General features: G+C 33.8%; 1 protein-coding gene across 8 annotated transcripts in view; it reads left to right on the top strand.

The window, feature by feature from the left end:
• Window positions 1-10,468, top strand: part of Exoc1 (exocyst complex component 1) — a 49,843-nt gene extending 39,375 nt beyond the window's left edge. For 7 of the 8 annotated variants that reach the window (XM_019209971.2, XM_019209973.2, XM_033758840.1 and 4 more), the window contains 6 exons: window positions 5-81; window positions 597-825; window positions 4,175-4,358; window positions 6,007-6,206; window positions 8,142-8,336; window positions 9,587-10,468. In XM_019209971.2, coding sequence (XP_019065516.1) covers window positions 5-81; window positions 597-825; window positions 4,175-4,358; window positions 6,007-6,206; window positions 8,142-8,336; window positions 9,587-9,739 — 1,038 coding nt within the window. In that variant the 3' untranslated portion in view covers window positions 9,740-10,468. Of the gene's footprint in view, window positions 1-4; window positions 82-596; window positions 826-4,174; window positions 4,359-6,006; window positions 6,207-8,141; window positions 8,337-9,586 lie in introns of those variants that run through there. The other variant, XM_033758842.1, reaches the window with a different exon arrangement.
• Window positions 10,469-10,695: the final 227 nt, after the last annotated feature.

The following is a 10,695-nucleotide window of genomic DNA, read 5'->3' on the forward strand; positions in this document are numbered from 1 at the left end:
GCAGACAGAAGCAGAAGACTTGGATGGAGGAACATTATCACGGCAACATAATTCTGGCACACCACTGCCTGTTTCATCGGAGTATGTATTTGTCACTGTTGTTTTGAAAAAAGTTAAATGAAAAAACGGAAAAGTACTGCTCACTGAGGCACCCAGATGATACTCAGTAAACCTAAAAACACCCAGCAAAAACATGAATTCCCACTGTCTCATTATGAACGTTTTATTGAATTAAAATTTGTCCTGTTGTATGGTCCTGTTGAATGTCTATCCTTCACTCAAATAATTACAGAAGATTCAAACAGTTCTGATGTGTGCTGATTGGAGTAGCCTTTGAATTTTGTATTTCTTAGAAATCACAAAGCGCATATCAGGACCACGCTTTACAAATGACAATGCTAATTGAAGTGATAAATCTTACCTTCAGTAAAATATATTTATCTTGGAAAACTGCTGTAGGATAATTCATCATATTTGGATGTTTTAAATTGAAACATCAAATTTTACTCATTTGTATAGTTTGTAGTAGGTTAAAATTAAAGGCAAAGTCACTAGATGCTTGTAATAACTTTATGTTTTCTGTGTTTTATAAACAGGAGAGATATGATTCGCCAAATGATGATTAAAATATTCCGCTGCATTGAGCCAGAACTGAACAACTTAATTGCATTAGGAGACAAAATCGACAGCTTTAATTCCCTTTACATGCTAGTCAAAATGAGTCATCATGTATGGACTGCACAGAATGTGGACCCTGCTTCTTTTCTTAGTACTACGTTGGGAAATGTTTTGGTGACTGTCAAAAGGAACTTTGACAAATGCATTGTAAGTTTTATTTAAAATAAGGATTCTAATCATTGTAAAAAAAAAAAATAGGTAAATGTATTTAAATCGAGGGATTTCCAGCTTTCTTTTGGGGGTCTAGTGTTCATCCCCCTGAACTGTTGAAAACAGATTTTGAAGCAATTGGATGACACTATGCCAGCCAGATTCTTTTCTGTACTTGACTCTTGGCAAGTTTTGGAGTGGGTGGCACAGCAGCAGCACTTGCTTAAGATACCCCTGGGTAACTGATACCACAGTTTGCTGATCAGTGACCACTGATTGAATGAAGAAAGTGAAGCTAACACTTGGATTTCTTGTCATAATTATTTTCACATATTCTAATGAGAAAATTAATTTGATTATTGATAGTTTCATACCTTAATTTTAGTAATGGCTTAACAATTTCAAGAACCATATCACTTTAAGAATAAATTTTACATATAACTTCCAGAAATCGTTTCCCTTCTTCTAGAAAAGAATCATTAGTTCTTTTGTCTGTTAGATTTTTAATCAACTTGTAGGTATGAATTGAGCTGATCCAGATCCTTAAAAAAATGTTTCAGTTCACTAATGTACTATTTAAATGGACATGTATTGTTTGAATATTCCTACTATGTAACTACTTAGTTAACTGTGCATATAATAATGGAAGATAAAAATACTAAGGCACTTAAAATCCTTGTCTTTTTTTATACTTGTAAAAAATAATATTTAGCTTTTAAAAGTATAAAATAATCTGTCTACTCTAGAAACTCAAATGTCACCTCACTAAGCTTATTAAACCTGCTTCCCTACCAAATGATTTCACCTGGTATTTGAAATGCAGTGAAATGTGACCATTTCAGGTTTTTCCTACCCCTCATTTCCCTCCCTCTTTTCCTCAAAGTAGTGATAAAGCAAGGAAGGTCTGACTGCAAAATGATAGCTGAAAGGAAAAAGAAGAGCTACCAAAGGCCAAGATAATGAATCCCATGTGCTGCAGTTGTAACATTAAATCAAAAGTGTACTGTATGGTATAAGTTCAAGTAGTACCTTTTAACCCGCTAGAATACAGGATGTAGCATCCAAGAGATAAAGACATTGGTTCAAATGAAATGCTTAGCACATTTCCTGGTATAGAATGAGAGCTTGCTAACTTATAATTTGCATATTTAATAAAGACGTATTAGAAGTGATTATATTACTTTTCAAGACAGGGCAATGGAGAAATGACATAACTTAGACAAAGGTATAAACTCACATTTTCTCCTAAATTGCATGTATATCTAAAGGCCTACCTATCTATTACTACTAAAGAGAAACTGAAAGATAGTTATTTTTGCCACCTGTCATTACACTGTCTCTTATTTTAACTCAGGTCTGGTGGTGTCTGGCAGACTGTATGTTCTCAACAGGGTTATATGTTTTGGTCTTTGGGACGAGAGCAGAACCTAGGGCATAAAGAATTTGAAAAGGTATTGGTCTATATATATTGAGCAAAAAGCATGAATGTCAAATGGCTGCAAAAAATGGAACAAGAATAGCACCTGAGTTCAACTAATCTGGTATTCCTCAAAAAACACCAAGAAAGGTAGCCTTACTTACACATCAGATACTACCACACTGGACTTTGTGGTCTAGTATGTTTTTTTTTTTAACTGATTTGCTTTTCAAGATTCTGCACACTATAGTGATACAGATTTGCACTGTTAATTTGAGAATTACATGATTTAGGTAAGTTGCCATGGGAAAATAATGATATATGGCTGTTGTTAAAGTTGTGGTCTCATGCACTGAATAGCCTCCATGTCCTTCTAATGATGACATTAGAACCAGCTGCAGTAATGCATCCATACAGCGTGAGTGAAATTGGGATAATTTTTGTCAGAATTTGTTCATTGGTGGCTCTTTTCTTAATGCAGTATTTCTACCTTTCTTGTCACAAACCCAGAGAGGACAACTGCCACTTAAACATTTCCTGGATCTCAGGGTGTGTCTCAGTGGTAGAGCTCATACTTAGCATGCCCAAATCACTGGACTCAGTCCCCACCCCACCCCCAGATGTTCTGTTGATGATCAAGTATCTTCAGTCTAAATTCTCAAAAATAGCTGCCTACACCATAATAAAAACAATAGGCCAGCATTCATATATGAGTGCTGACTGTGTACCAAGCACAGGTCTAGGCATTGTGCATACCCCATCTAAGTCTGTCTTCATGGAACCATCCCTTCCCTGTTAGGTAGGTACTTCAAGATTTGAAGTTATTTTCATCAGCATTAAAGTAGTGATGGAGCTTCTGATCAAACCCAGTTAAACCCAAACCCGAACCTTCTACTGCATCCATTCTTATACCTCATAGCTGTCAATACTGATGGAATGGAATATTAGAAAAGAGAATATAAAACAGTTAACAGTAGTCATAAAGTCTTGTACTAATACCTGTATCCTAAAAATAATGATTTTTCTTATCCATATTTTATATGGTTTTCAAGTTAAACTCCCAAAAATCTCAATACAGTGAAATTTTAGGAAGCAGTTGAAATGATTTGGCAGTTTAATTTTTACTGTGAGTAGATCTAGATTCCCTGAAAATGACATAGAATGATAATTAAATCCATAGATCTTTTTGAGCCCAGATATGTGCATTCTGTCTAGTGAAACTTCTATTTTGTACTTTTGCACAAGCACTCTGTTAGGCCAGTTTTGCATCAGTAACAAATATATGGGAAACTCTAATGGAAATCCATTATAGCCTGTCCTGCCCTGGGAATGGCATGAATCTCAGACTTGGCCTTATGACCATCAACCAGAAGTAATTTGGAGAGAGCCTATATGGAGTCTTTATCTGCTCTTATTTAACTCAAAATGGGCTAATCCCTTATCCTCATCTTTCAGAAATGATAGACATATGTATTGATTGTTTTTACTTTGAAGAAAAAACTTGAAGTTCATAATCCTTAATAGTATCTCACTTTAAATAATTTTTCTTTGATTTTTAAAATAAAATATTAGAAATGTTTTTGAAAGATAGTTGATTCATTTGTCTTAGTTATCTTTGTTGTGATTAATCTTCAATAATTAAAATTATAAAACATCATATAGCCCATGCATGGTGGTGCATGCCTATAATCCCAACGCTCAGGAGGCTGAGGCAGGAGGATTGCCATGAGTTCAAGGCCAGCCTGAGCTCTGTAGTGAGTTCAAGACCAGCCTGAACTAAATAATAAGACCCTGTCTCAGAAAAAAAAAATTATCCAGATGTTCTGCATACCAGTGTCCCACCTCTATGATATATGCATGTGATTAAAATTGTACACAGTTTCTAAGTTGCTTGGCTGTTTCTCTGCCCTCCTTTCTGCCTAACTTTAGAGTAACCAAATAAGGCAAATGGAAGAAGTAAAGATCTCAAAGAAGAGTAAAGTAGGAATTCTTCCATTTGTTGCTGAATTTGAAGAATTTGCTGGACTCGCAGAATCAATCTTTAAAAATGCTGAACGTCGTGGAGATCTGGATAAAGCATATATCAAACTTATCAGAGGAGTGTTTGTTAATGGTAAGCTTTTGTTATGTTCTAAAGAATTGTGGCCATTGTTTTCATTGTTTCTGGTAAATGGAAAGTTGGGGACAGGTATGTTCCTTATTTTCCATATCCCATATAGTCTCTTAGGCTTTCTGATAGTAAAGATGTCTGAAATTTAAAAAATAAGAAATATGTAAAACCTATGCTACTGATTAAAAACCACTTATATTTTAGGGTTCATAGGGACTTTTCACTATACAAAATTGAAAATCATTTTTTAAAACAATAAATGACATCCTACATTAACATTTTAATAAGGGTCTTCTGAAAGTGACAGACGTTTGTCAAATCAATTACAACTGTACAACTTGAACAAATCACTTCCCATCTTTAGGCCTCAGTTTTCATATGTTCCATAAGGCAGGGAGACCATAACTCTGTTTCTGTGTCATATCCCACACTTTAGTGAGAAAGTTTGGACATTCATTTTAATCTGAAGTAAATAATCTGATTACATATATTCAGGAGTTTTAAAAGCTAAAAAATGGGCAGAAAGTGGAATCATTCATCTATTTCATTAACATTTTCAGTGTAACTAAGTCTAGAGAAAAGACAAATTTCATGACTGGGTGTTTGAATGGTTTATTTTTCTTTTAAAATTTAAAATAGCTTTGCTTTATATGATTATACAATAAAATAAGTCTCAAACACATTAAAAAAATAAAAATAAATTTTTTAAATAATGATTATATGTAACTTCTTTGCACAGAGATAATATTTAATTTTCACTCTTCCAAACTTTTAAGTGTCTCGCTCCCTCATATATATGAATGTAACTTATGTGTTCTTCAGTCTAAAATTTTTATCATATGCTACACTGTTTTGGAACCTGCTGAATTCTATAATCCTATTACATATCTAGTCATTTACTATAGATAACCATAAGCATTTTTTTGACTGATAGTCTTCTGTGTATCAGTATTTACTTATCAATCTATTACAGGTATTAGTTTGTTTCCAGTTTATGTCTTTGCATACTTTCAAATTTCCTTAAGGTACTTTACTAGAAATGGAATGACTGAGTAAAAGTGTTTGTGTATATATCATTGTTTTTGTCAAATTACACATTATCATACTATTATTGTAATTACCTTGTATTTTCTTCGGTACTTATGATTATATTAGAATTCAGCTGAAACATACAAAATAGTGAACTAACTTTAGTCTATTCAAAAAGATCAGTTGGTTGCACTAAAATACTTTGAATAATTAATTATTTCCCTGCTAATTTAAAAAGTCACCTTTTGAGGGCCAGGGCTTAGCTCAGTGGTTCCACCACCTGCCTCGCAAGCACAAGGTCACAAGTTCAAGTCCTGGTACCAAAAAAGGAAAAAAAAATTCACCTTTTTATATATTGAATTTTCATATGTGTATGCAGCTATTTTAGGATGACTTACTATGTTCAGGTAGATAAAAATAACCTCCAATGCACTATTGTTTAGTATAGAAATGTGCCTAGTTCTTATGACTATCAAGACCCTCCAATGTGTTATATATTTTTTAGTGTAGAAATGTGCTTAATTTAAAAACTTACAAATGAAAAAATAATCACAGTTTTATAACTAAACACGATCATATTCATATCAGAAATATTATTTTATTTTTTCTGCTTTAATTATAGTGGAGAAAGTAGCAAATGAAAGCCAGAAGACCCCCAGAGATGTGGTTATGATGGAAAACTTTCACCATATTTTTGCAACTCTTTCTCGTTTGAAAATCTCATGTCTAGAAGCTGAAAAAAAGGAAGCCAAACAAAAGTACACTGATCACCTTCAGTCTTACGTCATTTACTCTTTAGGACAACCTCTTGAAAAACTAAATGTAATATATTTTTCCTGATTTTGTACCTGTGTACATCTGTTTACACATGAATAACGTACAATCTGTCATAAATTTGCTGGTTAGTTGACACGGGGTGAGGAAGGAGGACTCAGTTTTTAGAGCTGCCAGTGTGCCGGACACTGCTTGAAGCTCTTTGTACATTATTCTTTTTCATGCTTATTAAAAAATGATTGAGCTAAGATAGTAGTGACCCTTTTTCTAGATGAAGAAACTGAAAGTAAATAAACTTGCTTGTTGTCACATTAGCTTTAAATTGCAAAGCAGTGGGGTGAACATAGACCGGGCTTTTTCGTCTCCTAAGTGACCAACCTTTAAGCCTACTTCAGGTGAAGCTTTCAAAACCTTTATCAGGGTAAAAGGAAAGCCAAATTTTGTTTTGTACATTGCCTTTTCATTTCTTTTTTTTCCTGACTTAACATCTTTGCCCAGAGCAAATTTGTCAGTGAAAGTTTTAAAATTATGGTTTTGGAGAACTATGAAATATAGCAGAACCTTAAATAGATCCTTCTGACTTTGTCCACAGTGTAAACACAGGATTATCATTCCCCATAGTGGGAAGAGTCAAAGATGTTAAAATTAACTTATTTCCTATACCTCAGAAACAAGTACTTAAAAACTGCTATGGAAGCAAAACTTTTAAAGCACCAAGAATAAAATTGGCAGAAGATAATTTAATGAAAAATAAATAATAATAAAGAAATGAATTTTTCTTGAAAAGTTATGAGGCTATTGAGCCTTTGAATATTAAATTATATTGTATGGTGCTCAGGTGTAAGCATGCCAAACAATAAAACTGCATGTTGAGAAGACAAGTATGCTTAAAACAACCTGAGGAGAATATTTGAAATAATTCAAATCAATATATTTAATATGAACATCTTTTTAAAATCAATAAAGCAACAATACCCAACATATAAATTGGCAGGGGTCTGGAATCACTAAAAATGTAAAAACAAGTTAGTTTCATTTATAGCCAAAGAATTATTAAATAAAATGACAGACCTATTTTTTGCTGTGGCAGCAGTTTTTTTAAAAATGATAATGCGAGCCAGGCGTGATGGCACATGCCTGTTATCCCAGCACTCGGGAGGCTGAGGCAGGAGGATTGCTGTGAGTTCAAGGCCAGCCTGGGCTACGTAGTGAGTTCCAGGTCATTCTCAACAAACCGAAAGAAAAGAAAAAAAAGATAATGCAAGAAAGCAGTCTCATACACTGTTGACATAAAGGTAACTTAATTGAAAAGTAATTTTATGGAGATCTTCAGAATAGTTGTACTCAAGTATATGTAGTTGTAGAAATTTATGCTGGAAAGACATTTTATGTACATACTTTAAAAATATTTATGACAATTGTATTTGTAATATATTTTTTAAAATATGGCCAGATTTTGGCAACTCTCAAAGGAAAATAATAGTTACCCAGTATGGGAGGAATGGATGAATACCTAGGTTATCATTTAGTCAGTGGATGGAATTTTATGTATCCATTAAAATATACATACTTAAGGGGCTGGGGATTTAACTCAGTGGTTCTCCCTCCTGCCTCGCAAACACAAGGTCCTAAGTTCAATCCCCGGTACAAAAAAAAAATCTAAGAAAACAACAAGGTGTGTTCTTCAGTGATAGTATGTGAAGCACTGCGTTTAATCCCCAGCATCAAAATAATAATAAATGGAAACTGCAACATAGAAGTTAAGATTTAATTTGTGTACTCACATCAGAAAATTAGAAAGAAATCTAAAATATTAACCATGATTTTCTCTGAGTGGTATAATAGGAGATTGTTACTCTTTTTATACTTTCATGCTGTCTTGTTTTTATACAGTGAATATACTTCTTTAAAATTTGATTTCTTTTAATTTCAAGTGATAATAAAAGTCATTCTTACCCATTGTTTCTTTTCCTTTCCTTGAAGCATTTCTTTGAAGGCGTTGAAGCTCGTGTAGCACAGGGTATAAGAGAGGACGAAGTAAGCTACCAACTTGCATTTAACAAACAAGAACTCCGAAAAGTTATTAAAGAGTATCCTGGGAAGGAAGTGAAAAAAGGCCTAGATAACCTCTATAAGAAGGTTGATAAACATTTATGCGAAGAGGAGAACTTACTCCAGGTATGCTTCGCTCTTTGGACCGTTCTGGCTTGAAGACAGATTACTTTTCTTTAAAATAGTCTTCTAGAAATACTACAGATTTTCTAATTGTAGGGCAAGAGGGGCATTCCGTATAGATCACATTTCAGTTTTGTTGTGGTAAGGCATTGTGTAAGTTGTTTTTCTTTTGGTTGGATTGGTTTTTGCTTATACAGTATTAGATTTTAGAAGAATAGGTAAATAGAATGTAGTAGAGTGGAGAGGTTCTCAATGGGGATTGGAGTTGAAAACAAGCTCATAGTCTGATCCATATTAAGTTGCATGACTCTTAGCAAGTTACTTAAGCTCTTTGAGCCTCATTTTTCTTATTTGAAAAGTGGAAAAGATGCCTCTGTTTTGTGGGCATTACTATTATTGTTATTGCCATTTTATACATAAAAAATCAGAGCTAAGAAAAATGGAGTAATACAATAAAAGATGTCTTAAATATGGGTAGTGGAGCCAGATTTAAACCCTGGATTAAGGCCTTCTGTATAGACTGTGCTGAAAAGCCCAAAGATGAATGAAAACAATTCTTATTTCAACAGTAGAGCGCTTCATGCAAGATAATTGCATTTGTGTTAACTTCTGAAAGTCAGATAATATTTTAACAAGTAAAATGGGGAGGAGTGGCATTCTAGATGGGAGAAATAGTATAAACTAATAGTAGGCTTCAGTAAATGTCTGTATGTGATTCTGTCCTGATAGTTATCTACACTCATTAGAATCTACTATTAGATTATAAATTGCATACTTGATTGCAGATAGCGGATCTGGATCATCTTAGAGTCCTCCACAATATCAAGTAATGTTTTTTATCATTAATTTTAGATAAAGTAAAATACAAACTTTCTCTGAAATGGAATTTAAGCAGTAACTATTGCCTTTCATTAGTTTTGTTTCCATCCATAATTTTACATAGCCATATCTGTATTGGATATTGGAGTATATATAATAATAGCTAAAACATAACAGGTGCTTATTTGTGTCAGAGGCTGTTCTGAGCTCTGACTATATGCACTCATTCAACCCTCACAAGAAGCCTGGAAAGATAGAATTAAGACCCCCCCCTTTACCCTTGAGGGACTTCAGTCACAGAGCAGCGATGGCATGTACTTCTACAGTACTATGTGGAGTTCTTAGACTGTATGTCTTGGCATTATTTCCACAGACTTGATTATGAGTTATTTGCACGTGTAGCTTGATGGCTTTTGTTTTCTTTTTAATCATAGGTGGTGTGGCACTCCATGCAAGATGAATTTATACGCCAGTACAAGCACTTCGAAGGCTTGATAGCTCGATGTTACCCTGGCTCTGGTATTACAATGGAATTCACTATTCAGGATATTCTGGATTATTGCTCCAGCATTGCACAGTCCCACTAAAGCTTTTGCAAGAAAAAAAGATAAACAAATAAAGTACTGTTGGTACATCAGACACTGTGTAAAAAATCAGGCAACTGCTTTGAGAATCCAGACTTTCACATTTTTATATTATTATATGTCAGATAAATAAGTAGTACTATACTACAGATATTTAAATGCACAAGTACCAACCCATGTGGCCATTTTGTTTGTTCAGTAGGTTGTATACTAACTTAAAGCATTAATCTCTTCATAAAATGTGTTAGCATTTTTCAGTGACTGAACAGAAAATTGTCCTTTGTTGGCTAGCTCCTTGCATTTGAGAGTGTTGGTCCTACATGTATAATACCTTGTGAGTTTTTTAGCATTCACTACATCTCTGTTCCTTACAAATCATGGAACTACTAAGATATTATACAGAATTTTTTCTCATTAACAAATGTGTAAATGGATAAAGGAGCTCACGAGATAATCAGTTGTAAACTTAGATTTTGAGGATTGTGTGACTCTAGTAATCTGAAATAAAATTTTAATAGACATTCGATGACATTGCTACCTTCTCTATAAAAACAATTTCTTGCAGAATCACTGCATAAAAATTAAATGCAAGTCTATGTACCACAAAATCTTTGCAAGACTAATAAGAAACATACCAACAGATGGCTAATAAATGCACAAAGAAGTGTTCAGCATCATTGATAATTAGAAAAACACCAAGATTCCATCTTACCCCCCAAAAAATGTCCATCATCAAGAAATCAAATAACATGCTGGTGAGGCTGCGGGGGAAAAAAGGAACCCTTCTACATTGCTTGTGGGAATGTAAACTAATACAACCGCTATGAGATACGTGTGGAGATTCCTCAAACTATAAAACTAAAAATTCCATTTGACCCAGCTATTCCCCTTGCAGGTATCTTCCCTAAAGAGTTAAAGACATCGTATTATAGTGGTATATACCTATGTTTATAGCAGCA

This window comes from Fukomys damarensis, unplaced genomic scaffold (genome assembly GCF_012274545.1).
Source record: "Fukomys damarensis isolate Sample0158 unplaced genomic scaffold, DMR_v1.0_HiC HiC_scaffold_35, whole genome shotgun sequence".
Taxonomy (NCBI): domain Eukaryota; kingdom Metazoa; phylum Chordata; class Mammalia; order Rodentia; family Bathyergidae; genus Fukomys; species Fukomys damarensis.